Source organism: Gavia stellata, chromosome Z (assembly GCF_030936135.1).
Source record: "Gavia stellata isolate bGavSte3 chromosome Z, bGavSte3.hap2, whole genome shotgun sequence".
Classification (NCBI taxonomy): domain Eukaryota; kingdom Metazoa; phylum Chordata; class Aves; order Gaviiformes; family Gaviidae; genus Gavia; species Gavia stellata.
This window is the reverse complement of record NC_082637.1, coordinates 12,466,974-12,485,047: the sequence shown is the minus strand read 5'-3', so window position 1 is coordinate 12,485,047 and position 18,074 is coordinate 12,466,974. Positions and strand designations below refer to the sequence as shown.

General features: G+C 43.2%; 1 protein-coding gene across 1 annotated transcript in view; it reads left to right on the top strand.

The window, feature by feature from the left end:
- Positions 1 to 18,074, top strand: part of PDZD2 (PDZ domain containing 2) — a 142,214-nt gene that overhangs the window by 99,327 nt on the left and 24,813 nt on the right. The window contains exons 6-15 of the mRNA XM_059834322.1: positions 2,633 to 2,744; positions 4,762 to 4,910; positions 5,531 to 5,650; positions 8,176 to 8,290; positions 10,021 to 10,094; positions 10,256 to 10,481; positions 11,530 to 11,647; positions 13,851 to 13,983; positions 16,863 to 16,944; positions 17,912 to 18,015. Coding sequence (XP_059690305.1) covers positions 2,633 to 2,744; positions 4,762 to 4,910; positions 5,531 to 5,650; positions 8,176 to 8,290; positions 10,021 to 10,094; positions 10,256 to 10,481; positions 11,530 to 11,647; positions 13,851 to 13,983; positions 16,863 to 16,944; positions 17,912 to 18,015 — 1,233 coding nt within the window. The remainder of the gene's footprint in view (positions 1 to 2,632; positions 2,745 to 4,761; positions 4,911 to 5,530; positions 5,651 to 8,175; positions 8,291 to 10,020; positions 10,095 to 10,255; positions 10,482 to 11,529; positions 11,648 to 13,850; positions 13,984 to 16,862; positions 16,945 to 17,911; positions 18,016 to 18,074) is intronic.

The window sequence follows — 18,074 nt, the reverse complement described above, 5'->3', positions numbered from 1 at the left end:
TCGGAGAAGTATTTTTGCTAAAATAAGAAATAAACAGAGACGTAGGTAATTCAGATGTTCTTACTTCTTATTGTAGTTTGAAGCCAAGTTGAATAAAACATAATTTCAGGGGGCCACTGAGAACACCTTGAGGCTTTCCCTAGCATTGGTGTTGGCGCACACGTGCCCTTCTGCGGATCGTACATGGGGTTTGGGGGTTTGTCATCTGTAGGCTTACAGCCTCGCAGCAGCGAGGTGAAAGGACTGGGTACACAGTTTTAATGCAAGTGGCTATTGTCTCCTGTTCTTCCTCTCACCCCACTAAATGGAAATGTATGTCATTGCAGAATGCATCTGTACTTGGTTCTGTCAAAATAAATAAAAGCAAAAAAGCTCAGGCCAAACCCCATGTAGTAGAAACACAAGATGATGTTCCGAATGGGTCACCCTTGAGCCCACGCTTGGGGTGGAAATTGGCTGCGGCAGTGACGATTTCAGCACCTCTTTGCAGGCTGGTGCAGACTAGCCCAATTTTTTCCCCCCGTGCTCTGGGCTAGAGGAGGCGGTCCAGCTTTGGACTGGGAGTTGTGTGGTTCTATCAGGTGAAACTGCCCATCTATCCATGCCGCAGAAATGAAACAAATCTACAGCTCAGCTCCACAGCTCCAGACCTGAGCTGGTTTGTGCTCAGCTCCAGAAAAGTGAAGCTGGACCCATCCGTCTCTGTTCGGATCTGTTCAGATAGTTAAACGCCATGCGAATGCAAGGCAACAGCATGCTTGCTGCAGTTAAGCATCCCCCTTGTTTTTCTCCATCCCTATGCTTCAAATATTTCTCCACCACAAAGTTAACACTGCTCCTGAGTACTGATTGCTTTGCACACCTTAAAAACTACCAGCTACGTGATTTTTGTGTGTTTGTGCAAATGGTTTCGGCTTTTCTGCAAGGGAGGTATTCTCACTTATAAAGGGTATTTTTGCTTATAGGGTAAATTCCAGCATAACTTTGTGTGATCCACAAAGTCCCGGCTTGCTTCTAAACACCTCTGCTGTCTTTTGGGTATGCGTTCAAGGAGATCATAGGGAGAGTTGGTGCTACTTTGGCTGTGGCCTAACCACGATGGTTTGGGTCTCTTGGATGGCTTTTTTGATCTGATTTGTTACATCTTTTCTGTAATGAGGATGGCCAAATTGTAAGCACTGTTTTTCTCAAACTGATGTAGTTATTTTCTTTTTTTAGATGACTCCTGTTACATGGAGCTGTGAGCTGCAAAGTGTTTGATACTAGAAATGGACTCCGAAATAGTTGCTGCAATGCCTTGAAAAATCAACAAGAACTAGCTAGGAAGTGCAAACTATGTGTAGCTGTTCATGTTGAAGAGGGAGGAATAAAAAGCAGTTTCCATTGCAGCTTCCTGTTACCTGCCAGTTTTATCTTTTCCTGAAGTTTTTAGCCTTTGAAGTGCAATCACAAAGTCTAGACTCTCTGCAAAGGAGAAACTTCGGCTTTCTTGGTTTGGGGATAAGAGGGACTGGGGGATGGGAGGCACGTTCTCAGGAAAATCTTGCTAATTTTAAGCTTAAATAGTGGAAATAGAAATTATTTTAACAGTATGAGTATTTGGTCGTTTGGGTGGGATTTTTTTTTAAACTGACTTCCAGCAGTTGATATAGTACATTGGAAGTATAATGCAGCCAGTAAGTGGTTGTATCGGAAATTTTGTTGTCCTTGTTGTGAGCTGTCTGAATAATCGCGCAGAGGATGCATGATGGGTGATGGGGTGAAAATGCAAAAATAATTAGTTTGTGCATAGGGAGTGTGTCGAGGATCGCTGTGTAGTGAAAATTTGACTGCTGTAGCTCGGCAAAGGAGCAGCAAGCGGAGAAGGGAGTCACCAAGGTCTTCCCCAACGTGTGGGTTGGGGAGGGTCTTTGCGGACTTTGCACATGGATGGCTCTGCTCATCACTGACCACGTGGGTTCGTGTGGCCGTGCTGCTGTATTGTCACCTTGTATTGTCACCTGCATCCAGGCAAACACGGCGCCTAACGGACCCCTTCTGTCTTCGTGCATTTACTTGGGGTGCTGGGGTTGTGAGTCCGCATGTAAATTTACGTTTTCAGGCATTTCCAAGCTTTAAAGTGTTTAGCTGTGTAATCTTCATAAATTCCTGTTACATTAACTTTTCATCCATTATGCACTGGCATTCAGCTCTGGACAGTAACAATAAAATAACACTTTTTAAAAGTGTTTTTCTCTATAAAGATGTGATGTCTCTGGAAGCGTGCTGAGCTGAACAACCTGCAATAAAAGCTACATTAAAGTTTTGTTACAATGCATGTGGAAGCACCTGAATGAGGTGCTGCGGATGCTGGAGGCGCTCTGGGGTCATTAGTGTGGTACCCTGCAGAGGATCCCTGGCCATACTGAGCTGTACCTGTACCCATCAGTAAGATTTGCAATAATGTCCAAAGGCATTGCTGAAAATTACTTAGAGAAACATGTGCTGGCTTACTACAATGACATGTTTTGGAAAAAAAAAAAAAGATGATATGCAGTGGAATTTTTGTCCTGTAGTAAAAATGAGAGGAATTCCATCAACTTCTCTGGTTTACAAGTAAATAAGTTTTTTGGTTTTTCTAAATTTTTTTTAGGTGATGGAAACTGAGAAGTCTCAAGATCCAGCTTGCGCAGAAGTGTCCAAAGGAAACAACCAGAGTCCAACTCTGGGAAGTGGCATACTGAAATACAGAAGTCGATCCCAAGGTAACGCTGGGTTGATAAAAGATAGCAATAGTAAGATTTCTATGTTCTGTATTTATTTTAGCTCTCTAAAAGTGAGATAGATAGGTTTTCTTTCCTTTGGAGATCATAATAGTTTAATTTGGAAGGAAACTCCCAGCTGTAAGATGTTTGCATTCAGCCTTCTGAGTTGAACTTTGTGTGGGCAGAAAGATGAAGCAAAATTTAGGAAGCTTCTTTCTTTTTCTTTTTTTTTTTTTTTGTTGTCTCTCTTATCTCTCACTCTTTTTTTAACATTTGCATTCCCTATATATTTCAGTGGGCTCTAATACTGAGGTGGGGGACATGTTTCAACATGCCATTACCAAAATACCCATTATAGTGAATGCTCCCAAATTTTTGTATTGCTTTGTCCCCAAGTCTTAACAGTAACCTGTGTGCAGAGCTTGATTGTGTTCTCATCCCTAATAATCTCCAAGTCTCTCTCCCTCCTACGTTCACCTTAATTTCTATTTCCTCAGATATTTTAGGAATGCTTGAGAGAACTCCTCTGCCTGTAGCTCCTGTGGCTGTGTGTTGGTGGCTCACTGGGGATCCAGCCCTGGTTCCTGTGAGTGCTGGTTCCCCTGGGCTGTGGGTGAGCCTGGAGCATCCCCCAGCCTGGTCCCAAGCCTGGGCTGCAGCAGAGGAAGGGAAGCTGCATTCAGAGATGGGCAGAAAACACAGAAATGTAATTGTTCTCCTAGAAGAAGAGAGGGAGAGGTGATAGGAAAGGGCTATTTTAGGTGCCAGGAAGGTTTGGGAGTGAAGGAAGTGCCTGGATGCCGGCTTCTTCCAATACAGGTGTCCTGACTGCATGCAGCAGTGGTGCCCTGCATGCCTGGGGAAGGGGAGCTTTAAAACCAGAGGTAATTTCACACCCCAAAGCAGGGAGCGGGTTTAAATCGCGCTCTGGGCAGTGGGTACAAATTTTGCCTATGGATGTGGCAGCAGAATTGCTTTAATGCTGAGTGAAAACAAGCGGCTGCCCCAGCTCTGTGCTCCATCCATCCCTGGCGCTGGCAGCGATGCTTGCACAGCCTTCGGGCGAGGAGGAGGTGGCAGAAAACAGGTCTGGGGCTCTCCTGGGCAAATTTGCAGCGGATCTACCTCAGCCCATGGCTTGTGAGTCCCGTCCCCTGGATAAGGACAGGGCAGTGAGGGCAAAGAGAAAGCAGAGCTGCCCCTTTCTCTGGCAGCTCCAACTTAACATTGGTTTAAAGTAATCTTAAATCCAGCTTGTGTGAATTTGGCCTGTCTGTGTCTTGGGTTTTCATCTGTAAAATAGGGGTTAATGGCCCTTCCCTGTACGGTGGTGGAAATGGCAAGGATAAATGTGTGGGAGCTGCTGTGGCTGTGGGTCCAGTGGGGGCCTTGGAGAAAATGAGAATTGGAGGAGCCCTGGTTTGAGGAGTGGGGTACTCTGTGGCTAATTACACGATGTCCTTCAAGACAAGCAATTCTGTTTCTAACGTGAACTCTGCACTCTTCTCCTCTTTAAGACAACTAGGATTGTTGCCAGAAGGAAAGAAAGTAGCATTTATTTGGCACATTTTTTCTTTTTCCATTCCAGAAAAATTTCCCTCAAAGTGACATGACACTTCCAGAAATGAATACTGCTACAGTGTCAGGTCTTTTAATTTTAAAGAAATGAAGCTTGAGAGCTTAGTGCACTGGCAAGTGCCATTGGGTGAGAACAGCTGAATTTCTTTTCTGTCCCTGAGCTACTGGCTCAATTATCTTCTGCTTTTCCTTACTACCACGAGAGACAGTGCTGAGGACTTTAGCATCACTGAAAGATCGTAGAAAACCTATGACAGCAGGAAAAGCTTTTAGCTGAGGATGATCAAAACTAGCTTCTAACTGCCTAGTTGGGAGCTGTGTAGTGTTGTTTTAAGGCACTGCTTAAGTTGGAATTTGCAGGAGGCGATTATTGCGTGCTGGTGAGAGGATGAAGCAGCTCCGAGATGTTTGCAAGACATGTTTCTGTGGTTTTCCCTAGGTGCCGGATCCCGCTTGGAGTCCGTGGGAGAAGATGATGAGCTGACAGTGGAAAACGGTGAATCGAGTTACGAAATAGCGGTGAAATATTCCCGGGGTGGAAGAAAGCACTCTCTGCCCCAGCAGCTGGAGTCGGCGGGAGCCAGGCAGGTGGGTGGAAAGGCAGGGCTGGCTCTGAGCCCCTCGCTGTGCTTGGTCCTTTGAGGTTTGCCTGGAGCTCATAGAAGCGAGGGTAGTGAAACAAGGCCATACAGGTACATGACGGGGACTGAAGCCAGGCCTGGACACCAAATTGGGATGCACTGGCCACCTGTGGAGAACTACTTTAATCTGAGGATGGTGAAGGGGGTACTTCTTGCTATGGCCAGGAGGTCCTAAGGCTGATCTTAGGAGTTGCAGTTCTAGAGATCTGAGGACTTAAAAAAAATCCTGCTTCTCTTTATTTTAATGACTTGATGATGTAGGCTTTCTTTTTTTTTTAAGCAGATGAGGACTTTAGTATATCATGAGGCTACCCTTAATCTTTTTAATTTAAAATGTGACTGGTACATTACAAAATGATCCTACTATGCGAAACACGGGAAAATTACTGTGGCAAGATTCACTTTGACTGTAAAGAGCTAGGATTTCATCCCTTGAACATTTTTCTGAATATATCTGTAAGATCCCCCCCTCCATCTTCCCCAACACACACAATTTTCCCAGTATGACATCCTAGTGCCTATGCCAAGCAATCAGAGCGACTTCCCTTGTTTGCTGATGTTTGTTAGGACTATCATATCGTGAAGAAATCCACCCGTTCGTTCAGTGCTGCCCAAGTGGAATCTCCATGGAGACTGACCCAGCCCTCCATCATTTCCAACATCGTCCTGATGAAAGGGCAAGGCAAGGTGAGGATTTCTGCATGTGGCTGGTTTTCACATGTAGCAAGAGCTGGCATTTAAGAGGTGTCTCCAGTGCTCAGGACTTCCAGCAGCTTTCAGGTAGCCAATAATAATAACAACAGTAATGATAAACACATCCCATTTTCAAATGTAAATGCCAAAGTTACACCTGCAAAATATGGGGGAAGCGGTGTTCGTGCCATGCACTTGTTGCAGGGTGGCTTTCATTCTGATTTGGTGCATCTGGTCATTATTGAGATATCAAATATTAATAATGGATCTATAAATATGTATGTTTATGCAAAGTTGGTGCATTTACAGAGGAGTACCTGTTTGCATGCATATTTATGGACAAGCATATTCTATCTCTGTGGAATCTGGATACATTAAAAAAAAAAATCACTGCAAATTAAGCGTTAAACCCAAAGACAGGTTCCTGGTTGATTGTTTCTCTGAGAGCACTGAATTCTCTGGGTCAAAGAGCTCTCTTTTCTCCCCCCAACAATGTGTTTGCACATTTGCTAGATACCAGCTGGCTGAATGCTAAGGGAAAATAGACAAGCATTAACCTAGGTATATATTGTTTTCCCTAATCCAATCCACATGAATATCGGAGCTGTCATTTAAATATGCTAAAAATATGCATGTCTTTTTCTGAAATACTCTTTAAATTCATCAGATGGATATGTTTTGGACTAAAAAGACTTGTTTTGACTTTCAAGCTCAAATACAAAACAAATTCCTTCTTGTGCTTTAAGTTTCACAGAGAGTTACAAATAGTGACTTCTCTGGGTAATTGACTCACGGTTGCTGTAACTCTCCTTGTTTTGGGAGCTTCAGGTCTTTCATGACATTTCCAAGTGAGTATTTCTTCATTTTTCACTTACTTTTTTTTTTGACCCCATTTTTCTCATAAGAATTAGATTATTTCTCCCTATGGCATAAGCCATCCTCTCCTGCCTTTTCGCAATTGGCTCCAAGGCATTACGAAGCAGCTGGGAGCATGCAGACTCCAGTGATCATGAACCATCTCAAACAGCTGCCATTTTGGGTGCCTTTCACCCACTTCTTGAGCTATCATCTCTGTTAGGGGTTGCACTGCATACAATTTGTACAGTAGCATTTGCTTTATTATCTCTATGCAGACCTGGGACTTGAAAAGTATTTCCACAGAGTCGCTGTGTTGGTGGCTGGGAGCCAAGTGTTTGCCCTTGGTTTTTCACCTGTAGGTAGATCTGCAAGGGGTGGTTTTCTGCTATGGCGTGGCAGTGCTTCCCCGGGAATGTGGGCTAACGTGGGAACCACTGTGCTTCGTGGCCGTATTTCTCCCAACCCACCCCACAGAGCCGTGGGGAGAGCTGCTGTGTCCGTGCAGGGGAATGCCAGGAGCCTCCTGCTTTCTGTAGGTTGCTTTGCAGTTGATAACTGCACAGTGAACAGTTAGTTGAGTTCTTTGGGAAGCTAGGATGCTTCCTTACTAGAAATCAGTAATGTCTTATGAAATTACTAGGAGCTCATAAGTGTGGTAGTCTACTTCATATTCACGGAGTAAAACAAAAAAGCTGGTTGTTGTATTGGGTTGTAAACACAGTGTTAGTGCCTGCCCCAGCTGCATCCCTCAGCTGGAGAGCACTGCCTGAGGCGCTAATAATAACCGTGGCTTCAGACCACTGAAGCACAACAGTTTTCCACTTCCCTTGTCCACCTGGTCAGTGACTTTTCTCTTTATTCTGTAAAATATATGTACAGCGGTGACAAGAGGAGAAATATGAGTGGGGGGGGAATGAATCAAGGAAGTGATTCGGTTGGGAAATAACTCAGCAGAAGGGGGAGTTCTGCTGTGCTCATCTGTTCCCTGATCAGCTTCGCAAGACGGTCCCACAGCCAGCCGGGGCAGCGCAGGGGCAAGAGCTAACAGATGGAGCCCTGGGGAATGTATTGATGTAGATTTATTTAAATACAACGTGGTACATGTCTCCAGAATAATTAAAAATGTACATGTGCATGGCAGTCCCCCCACGCCAGCCCCCTTCCAGCTACATTCCTGACATTACAGCACTGACCTTATGTCATGTTCTTAAGCTTTTCCTTTTCCTGAGGAAATGCAGGATCTGTGACAGCAGAGAAAACTACAGTTAATCCTGGATATAGATCTCAGGGGTGGGAATCTACTGTCTGTCAATTTAAGAGCAATGTGTTACAGTTTTTAAAATGGGAATAGGATAACATAAATCCATTGACCCAGTGTTTAAAAAAAAAATACCTTGAAATAGCATTTTTGCCTTTTAGCTTAAGGTGCCTGCTGCTACTTTTTTGGGGATGCTAAGTGTGTTGATATTAGAGTGAAAGTAAATAATGATATTAGAGTGAAAGTAAATCAGGAAATGCAAGCAGAGGTAAGATGGCAGTGTGATTCAGCAGCAGGTATTAGTTTTTCATCTTTTCTTTGTCTTGTACATTATCGGCAGCCTTTCTCACACAGGTGATAATAGAGTAAGGTGCCAGCTGTGTGTCTTCTCCCTTTTCTGTAGGGTCTTGGATTCAGCATTGTGGGAGGTCAGGATTCTGCTCGTGGACGCATGGGGATTTTTGTGAAGACCATATTCCCAAATGGAGCAGCGGCTGCTGATGGAAGGCTTAAAGAAGGTGTGGTAGAGAGAATCCAACTGCAAATAAAGGATCACCGTGGGATATTATTTCAGTCCAGCAGAGAAATTCAAGTACAGCTTTATTTAGGCACTTGGCCATCAGCAAGAGGCTGTGGAGGATGTAACACACCCTGTTTGTCCATCCTGGGGAAGATAATTCATAGCAGTTAACTTGATTATATTGTATATTGAGAAGGGGAAACTACAACATAATGTTGGCGGGTTTTTTTCCCTTCCTTTTCAGTGAACTTTATTTGCTCAAACCATAAGCTGCAATTCTTCAGGTGGAGAGGGTCATTGATAGCAGTGAAACATATCTATCCAACAAACATCTGCTTTAATTGTGCTGGTCCAGGAAGGGGTTATACAGAGAGGGACATACTTGGGAGAGGCTGTTTTGGCCTCTTGCGATCTCTTGGTATGATTCTGACATGAATCAACAAGTAAGAGTCATAACTAGAAAAAGGGAAGAGGAAGGATGGGGTTGGCAGTAAGATCACCCAGCTGGTTAGAGAAGCAGATACATCCTGATTTTGTTACTGCTTTTCCAGTCGTGATCTCTGAGCTGGACTTATAGACTGTTCTGTTTGTGTTTGCACTCTGATCCGAGTGCTCCCATGCCAGACAGACAGACGCTTATGCACTGCTGAAAGTACAAAGTGACCATGAGTTTAAAGCAGTAGTTTACAACTCTTCTGCAGGAGTTCGGCTACTTCTTATCCGCAGAAAGCTGCTTCTGTGTTACTTCTCTCAAGCTGCTCCTGTGTTACTTCTCTCCTTCTCATATCATCATTCCCCTCGTTACATCTCATCACACTTGTTGTATTTGAGGCTGCTTTTGGTGCCAACTCTCACACTTACTGCCAGAGGGAAGCTCGCATCTCTGCAGCATAGGTTGTGCACTCGCCACGGGAAGCCAATAAGTAGCAGCTGTCCCATAAACCCAGCATGCCTTTGCAGGCTATTCAGGGCTCTCATACTTTGGTTTTTTTTTCCCTTAACTGGGGCAAGGAAAGGAGAAGAGGGGTAGACTTGGCTGATGGCATCGCCCCATCTAATTTTGCACAGATGCAAGTAAAAATGCAGAAAGTAGATCTGCATCCTGCTCACTCTGCCCTCCTTCTAATAAAATGAAGGTAGATCAACACAGCTGGGTGTAAGTAGTAAGACCCACAGCCCAGAAGCAGGTAGAAATGTGATGGGGCATGTTCTTTGGGGTGAGAAGGGCATTTGCCATCGCAGTGTGTGGGCTACTTGCTTCTCCATCCACAGGCATTTAGTAAGAGGATACACTTGCTTTCTGCAGCAAGGCCAGTTTTCTGTGAACAGGCTTTGGAGTGATGTGCTGTAGTGTTTCACTTAGATTCTTGTTTATCCTGTTGATACATACAAAAGAAAGGGAGTTTTGTAGTCCCTTTGGACTTCATGTTATGAGCATCTATTTTCAGACTTCAGTTAAAATCCATAGTGTTTTCAGCTTGTTTGTTAGTATGAGAATGCCAAGCTAAGGATCTCTGCTGAAGAGCAATCTTTACTTTGCTAATTCATCACTACTAACTTGTAAAGGCATTAGGACAAGTGAAAATAAACTGAGAACAGTAAAAGGCTTTTTACTGAACATTTAATTGGAATCCTTACAGTAACGGGTTGCCTTATGTACAGGAAGAGTTTTTTACATTTCTACAGTCTGTATATTCCTGACTTAATTTTTTTTCATCTAATTACCAGGGGATGAAATCCTAGAAGTTAATGGAGAGTCTCTACAAGGGCTGACCCATCAGGAGGCCATTCATAGGTTTAAGGTAACATAGATGTACTACAGGGGAGATTCATGGTTCTGTTCAGTGCCATTTGGCACCCTGGGCTTTATATTCTTTTGCTTCCACGAATTACTGTATGCAGGTTTACTGGCAAATATTGGTGTATCGTGTCACCTTATTGGGGCTCTCTGATGTCTCTCCAGCAACTCAAGAAAGGAGTGGTGACCCTGACAGTGCGCACACGGCTGCGCAGCCCCAGCCTCACGCCCTGCGCGACTCCAACCTTGCTGAGCCGCTCCAGCTCCCCCAGCTCCAGCGCCAGCGGTGCCACGCTGGTCCCCGGCCCTGACGAGACAGACAGTTCCTCCTCCAGCCGCAAAGGACCTGGCCCGAAGGACAGGATTGTCATGGATGTGACGCTCAATAAAGGTGGGTGTCCATTGAAATGGGCTTGGAGAATGAATCCTTGCTTCTTAGGGGAGTTTTTTGGGAATAGGCTAGAGGCTCTAATATCCAGGGCACCTACCCATGTCGGTCTGATCTGAAACCACAGGATGGGGGAGAAAAACATCCTCTGATGCAAAAACCTCTGAAGAGTTCTCCCTGCCACACTTTGCTGCTCCAGTGTCAGGAGACTCTTACGGGTAGCAGTCAGTGTCCGTCCTGCTGAAAGGGGGAGGCTGTGAGATACCAGGAAAAATGTGAATCAGCCTCTTGGGAGCCCAAATGGCCATGCCCTTCTTGTAAAGGGCAGCTCTGGGGAAGGCAAAGCCACGCAGGGTGCTCGAAATTGCCCAGATGAGCTGTTTGAACTCCTGCCTGAGGGTTGCTGTGATTATCTGTAATTGCACACGATAAACTTCGACCATATGGTGTGTGGTGGGACAAATACGTCTATTTTAAAGGCTTAAAATATGCTGATTTTAAAGGTTGGATTAAAAATTTGGAGGGAGAAGGTAAGATGTCCAGCAATTCCTACTTTAGGAATGCTGTTACCTGAAGGAAAGCAAAGGCGAAAGTGGACAGAGGTAATCATTGAACCGGAGATAATGCCTCACTTTCTTTGTGCCTCTGTGCTGAGGGATGCCATGCAGGTATTTAACAAAAGAGAGCAGTACAGTTGGCAGCATCTTCTGTGCTCATGTTTTGTGCAATAATTTTAAGTGACATCTTTATTGGATTGCTGCCCCCACTCCTTTATGCCTTGGACCAGATCAGACCTTGTGTGACATTTCCAGGCGGTTCCCACGGCACACTGAAAATTTGCTGGGAGTGATGGATCTCAGAAAAGAGTCAGAATCAGATATTTTCAATCCTGATTTCCACTTGGTCTTTGCTTCCTGACTGACGGCACCTAAGGCCAGCCCTGAAACAATACATGAGTCTTGGTCTCGGATGGGATGTGGGAACACAAACACTTGTGTGTCCTGTGTGATTACAATCTGCTACTTTTCTTTGTACTTTTTGTTTTTCACAGAGCCAGGGGTTGGGCTTGGCATTGGTGCCTGTTGTCTCACGCTGGAAAACAGTTCTCCAGGGATATACATTCACAGCCTGGCCCCAGGATCAGTGGCTAAAATGGATGGCAGATTAAGGTTAGTTAAAGCAGAAATATGCTGGAGTGGTTTTACATTAAAATCGATTGAGAATTTGTTTTCAGCAATTGGTTGTTGTAGCAGGGAGGGGATTTATATTTAAGAGTTCACCAAAAAGAAAACATTTAAATAAAGACATTCCAAAGTGGTATTAAATACCCAGGAAACATTATTCTGTGTGCTGGAAGCAGCATAATCATTAAAGTTTGGGTTTGGTTTTTTTTAATTCTCTATACAGAAAACTGAGCCTAATAGCACCCTTTGAGAAAGGGGAGCAAAAGACGTGCAGCCTCATGTCTTTTTATCAGAGCTGCAGCCAGAGACCCCAGATTGTGAGGAAGTTTGCAGAGCTCTGCTAAAAGCTCAGTCACCTGAAACTCTTAAAAAGGGCTAGGGGAGATGTTCTTGGAGCTGACCGTGCTCATGCCTGCAGCAGCGTTTTTCTGCCCTTACTGTCTGCCTGGCAGGATGGCTGCAGGCTGACCTGCCCATCTCATTTACTCTGTCATGGAGTTTGGATGTCTTTAAGGAACCGTAAGAGAGAGAAGCAATGTTCCCAGGGTTCCCTTGTGCTTTATGTTGGATTAAGTGACAGAAAGTTATTTGCTGGTCCTCTCCTGGAGGCCATCATTTTTAAATACCATTGGAGGAAATCCTCCACCTTTCTGCATGCCTGCATAAATGCTGGTGTGTGCTGGGAGCACTGCTCGGGAGGGGAGGCTGCGCTGAAGACCATGCGATTCGCACTGAGCTTGTGGTGTGAACACTGGTGCAGAGAGGCTGAGCAAATGCCTTGCTTTCACATGGGTAGAGAGTGCCTTCTGTTTCCTTGCTCACCAGGAAAACTGTGATAGACCAATTTGATTTTTTTCTAACAAGGAAAGAAGATAATTTTATGGTGGCGTCCCTGCCAAAACCCTTGAAAGTTCCTACCATATATATCCAAATGCCTATAGGAGACAGTACTTAATGCTAACTGGCTTTCTTATAAGCCTCTTTGGAAAAGATTGCAGTGCTGGTTGCGTCTGTATGTAACAGCTGTATCGTTTATTAGGTTTAAGTGATTGATTATATCCAGGCATGCTTCCCAGATTTCTAGCTTGCTTCTTTGAGACATTGCTTCTGTAGTCCCATCAGCGGTTTATGGCTCCATGAGCCAAAACTTACAGGATGGTTTTGATTTTTGGAAAACTTCATTAATCAAATACTGGCTTTGCAATACCAGGAGAGGTTTGAATCCAGCTCCTCCGTATCTGAGCTCCCCCTTTCAATCATGTGCCTGTGTGACTCCATTTGTGTAGTGTCTAATAGCTGTTTAAATCTAAAAGGCGGGCAGAGCAGTGGCATGATGACACAACTGATAGGTCACCCTTTACTTTCCTAGCCTGTACCAGAGGTACAGGTTACTGAAGGCTGCCACGTGCAATTGCCTTTTTGCCTTTGGCGTGTGGACTCACAGTGCAAACTCATTTCCATTGTCACAAGTAGCCCAGCTTAAATCAGCAGTAGTAGATTGTTTGAGAATGTCTATTTAAAGCAAATGCTTTAGGAATTATGGAGAATGCTTTAATGATATCCCTAGTTGATGATCTTTTCTTTTGAATAGTTCCAGATGTCTGAGCACCATGTGCAAGAGTTAAGAAATTGGAAAAAGAAAACTAAACAATCCATGCTTTCCTTTCAGAGGTTTTTATTTTTTCTTTTTGTCTTTTAAATGGGTTCTATATGTTAATTTGAAGCAAATACAGGCTTATCGTGCTCAATTTTTTCCTGGAGTCATTTCATAAACTCATATTGAAATCATTAATTTCTTATCAGTGTTTGTGTTAAGTAATTTAATATGATGGGAAGGAATAGCCCATCTGAATCTAATTTTTCCTCTTCTGTGCTCAACAAGTATCTGAATGCAGAACTGGAATTGAAGTTTGCTTTCACCCTGGTCCAAATGCAGCAAATTTTCTCTGTTGATTTAACAGGGTTTGTAGCACTTACGGTAAGTGCAGAAGGGATCTCTGGACCTCCCTCACGAAGTGAGCAGGACATAAAGTATTCACATCACTGGGAGCAAGAGCAAGACTGGTTTCTTTGCAAGTCAGATCTTTTCCAGACACTTGTATCTTTGAAAAAGCTTGGCCATCAGTTGAAAGCATGAATGTTTTTGTTAAAGACGGTTGTGATTAACTGGCTCTATGTCCCTGTGCAGTCGGGGTGACCAGATACTGGAAGCAGATTCAGTGAGCCTGCGTCACGCAGCTTTAAGTGAAGCCTACGCCATCCTGAGTGAATGTGGTCCTGGTCCGGTCAGCCTTATCATTAGCCGGCATCCTAACCCAAAGGTGAGGAGAGAATGTGTTAATGTATCTGGGTTGTTTTCATCTGGTGCTGTAATTTGAGTCTTGCTGTCGGGAAAGCAGCAAATGAAGAATATTGGATTTTTCTCTCTATGGCATGTGTTGTGCAATAAATCAGGATTATAATGATGCCTTCCAGTTTTGTAAGCTGTAGCAATGCTGGACTGTCCCTGCTGCTTTTCACTTAGTCACCCACTGATGAAATGCAATGTTCCTGGAACTACTTGAGTGAAGTGTTCCCATCTTTCTCGGTACTTGGACCAAGTGGCAACACAAATATGGCACAAGTCCTCTTCCTCCTTAGAGTTATTTTGCAGATAGTTTGTCTTTGAGTAGAATATAATTTAGGGCCAGGAATATAAATATCAACAGATTGAACTGATCAACTATAATAAAGTAGTAGGAATACTGTTTTTAAAAAAGTAAAATCTGTCCAAAGATCAAAGTTTTCCTTCAGGAATTAAAATGTGAGAATCTGGAATGTACTGCTACTGTGAAATCTGTGCAAGGGCAATTTGGAAATAAGGCTGTGTTTACAAAGTGAGTATTTTCAAGCAATTTTTAAAAATTGATGATAGAAGATAAAAGCCTTTTAACCAAGCTATAGGGAATAACAACTTCTTTTATTTCAGTGTTTCAAAGAATTTCATGAGTGTACAAAATCTTCCTGTTTAAACAGGAATGAAGCTGTAAAAATATTTGTATTAGTGGGTCCAGGGAGCTCTGACTTTTGAACTTGTAACTACAAATGGAGGCCTTAATAAATCCATATCTAGGGGAACTCAGGTTTCTTATTTTATAATTAATTGTGTATTTTCTGCTAAATCAAATATACAAACAATAGACAAATAGGGGTCTACTGACCAAAGTGTATTATCATTATGTGAGGCCTTATGCTGCTAAAAAGAAAGACGCTATGGTTCTGTGAGCTAAAGGTAAGCATGGAGGGGCTAAGAATTGGGCTTATAGCCTAAGATAACAGTATTTCTAGGGAGTCTGCATGCTGTGCTGAGCCAGCACAATGGTTCGATTTGATTGCATTCTTAGGACATACAGACATTTTGGAGAGTCTGTAAATAGCATGAAATAAAGACTCCGTGGAGTGGAGCCTGCCCTCTCTCCTCCGTCCTTCATCTTGCTGTGGTGGTGGCTTGAAAGCCGATGAGTGACCTAACCAGGTATCTGCTGAGAAGATGAACTGAGTTGAGCTAATTGCTTGCCATTACTCAGTAACAGAGGGAAACTATTAAGTGGCTTCTATTCAGTTTTCCATAAGTGATATTTAAAATGACAACAAATCCTTTGCCAAGAAATGCTAGGAAAACTTGAAGTTGAGCTGGAGAGACCCTAAGGCTTTTCTTCTCCCCAGGCAGTATTGAATCCACAGTCCCTCATAGTTGAATCTCTGAAGCAGTGTCCATATGGGGACCCATATTTATCGTTATGTCACTGTCACCTTTCTTCTGACAGCAGTGGGGGATCTACAGAAGTGTGGGGGGTATTTTAGTTTATTTTATTATATTTTATTAGCTCTTAGTAATACCCCAGCCTGCAGATTGTAATTAGGAATTAGCTTGTCCCTCTCCAGTTTGATCTGCCTGAGGCATAGAGGATGCTAAAAACCAAAATTGGCAGAGCTTGCAGAAGTGTGGATTTTTGGTTAACTAAACAAATACGGCAGTCTGCCCAGCACCTAGTTTTACGCTTGGGACATCTTGTACCCAAAGGTTTGTGTAAAGGTCCTGGAGCATACTCAGAGGGCTTGGTCCATGTCCTGTAGGAACTCCCTGTGCCCCAGGAGCCCGGAGGCTTTTGGTTTGCTGTAAGGTCATGCCACAGGCTGAAAACAGAGATGTATTTCTACAAAGGCTCATGTTGTTTTAGACATTTTTATAGTTAATGTCTCATTTTATGGCACAAAAGGTCCACAGAACATTTTGTTGCTGAATATGTTCACTTTGGTGTTTTCATGTACTTCCAAGAGAAATACCACAAAATTTTCTTTCTTCTTGTTATTCTGAGTGAATGTGGCATTTAAACTATGTTTAAACTGCTGAGTTTGCTTAGGAATCTTTCAAATCTTCATGGGTCAGGAAGATTCAAGTTTCTAGTCTCTATTTATGCTGAATTTTAATTCATGTAAAGCAATGTGCATAGAAATAATTTTTGACAGAATTAACTTGCTTTCTGTTTTTAAACCTATATTCCTGCAGACTAGTTGTTCCTGTTATAAAATTATATGGAGTTTTCCAGTAATAAGAATGAAGTGCATGGCAGCAATTCAGGACAAAATTAGCAAATATGGTAATCCAGTATTTATTCTTAAATCAGAGAAACATTAATTACCAATTACTGATTTAGGTTTTCTTTTTAAAAGCAAGGAGAAATGAAAATTAGAAAGACAGCTAATATCTCAGGAAGTCTGGTATTCTTCCGGTAGGTTAAGTGTAGAATATCCTCTGTTGCTGATGTATGCTTGTACAAAGCAGCATTTGTCTATTTTAAAGTAATGTTTTCTCAATAAATCAATGTACAGCATTTAATTGAGTTAAAATTGTGCTGTAATGGCTTAATTTGATTTCTTTAAGTCTAGTGCTGTTTTATTTGTTTGCATAATGTGGCACTTGGATGTGGACTTCGTGAAGTCAGCAGGCTTCTGCCTCCTGGTTTCTGCAGGAGAGTGGCATGGAGGTAGTCTGAATCAGGGGACCAGGCTTTAGGAGGTCTCAACTAGGTCTTCTTTACTGCATCTTTAAAAATAGCAGCATATCTGAAATGAATCATGTATTTGTAATGATAAGTGGTCAAACTTTCATCTTCATTTCATCTACCCAGTTTGATCTCTGTCTTCCACTTGACTTCAGGTTTCTGAGCAGGAGATGGATGAAGCAATTGCACGTACTACCCACCGAGAGAGCAAGGATGCCAGCTCCTCTCATGTCACAGGTAGCAGCATGTGTCCTTTTCCAGATGCAGGAAGGTTTAAGGACATGCTCTCGGTTCCGCAACATCGACATTTTGCAGGCCCTCAAAAGAGCAGAACAGTTTAGGGGGTGTAATCACTCTGTCTGCTGCAGAAGTTTTTGCAAAAACATCCAGTTCAGATGGATCAACTCTATAGCTCATGTTACTTGCTTTGTTTCGCAAGGCTGCCATGATCTGAAAGTAGGGTTGCCAAGACGTGGTTGCTGTAAGATCTCTTCAGGATGAATGGGAAGCACAATGTCCTGGTAGGGAAAGGACAGGAGGAATCAACTCCATCTGTGCACGTTTATCCATATAGATGGGGAAGAAGGCGGGGGGGACGGGGAAGAGTATTGTTGTGCCCATTTGAAAGAGTCCAGATATTGCATACTGGACTGTATGTTTTAACTCCATTTTACTCTTTGGAGTCATGTTAAAATGTGTGCTCTGGCATTTGTCTGATGTTTTTTGAACTCCAGACTTAGCACTTCCTAAAATCTTACAGATGAAAGCAAACTCTTGGCAATGGCCGAGTGACTAGTAAGGTGATTTTTAGACAGAAATGTTAGATTTGTAATTATCCTCTTTATATCTACGTCAGCTAAGACCTTTTTTGAAGCAGACCTTGCCAGTGGCTGCTAATTTGTCTCGTGAGGTTGCACCTAGCCAGCAGCATGCTTCAGTGGTGAGGAAGACCATCTCCTGCTCATCTCTTGTTCATAGCTCTGTCCTGGGCCTGGCTGGTGTAACGTGTCTCTCTGATAATGTTTCACCTGATCTGAGGGAGAGCTTGTGAAATGTTAAATAAATCTCACTTTAGGAAAGCAATTCAGATAATAAATAAGTGGGATTCAATGCAGCCCCCAGCCCAGAAGGTGAATGAGGAGCTTGTTTGGATATGTAGACCACAACTTTAATTTTTGCCATCTAACTAAGCTGTGTTTAACAGGAGCTGTACAAAAAAGTCCGTCTCCTAGTGTGAAGGCCAAACAAGGAGAGACCTCATCTCCCCTCAGCTGGACTATGAAACGCTTCCTGGAGCCAGCAAGCCGGGTAAAAGGATTAGATGCAATAAAAACAGCGTCTGCTTCAAATTCAGCTTTTACTGAAGC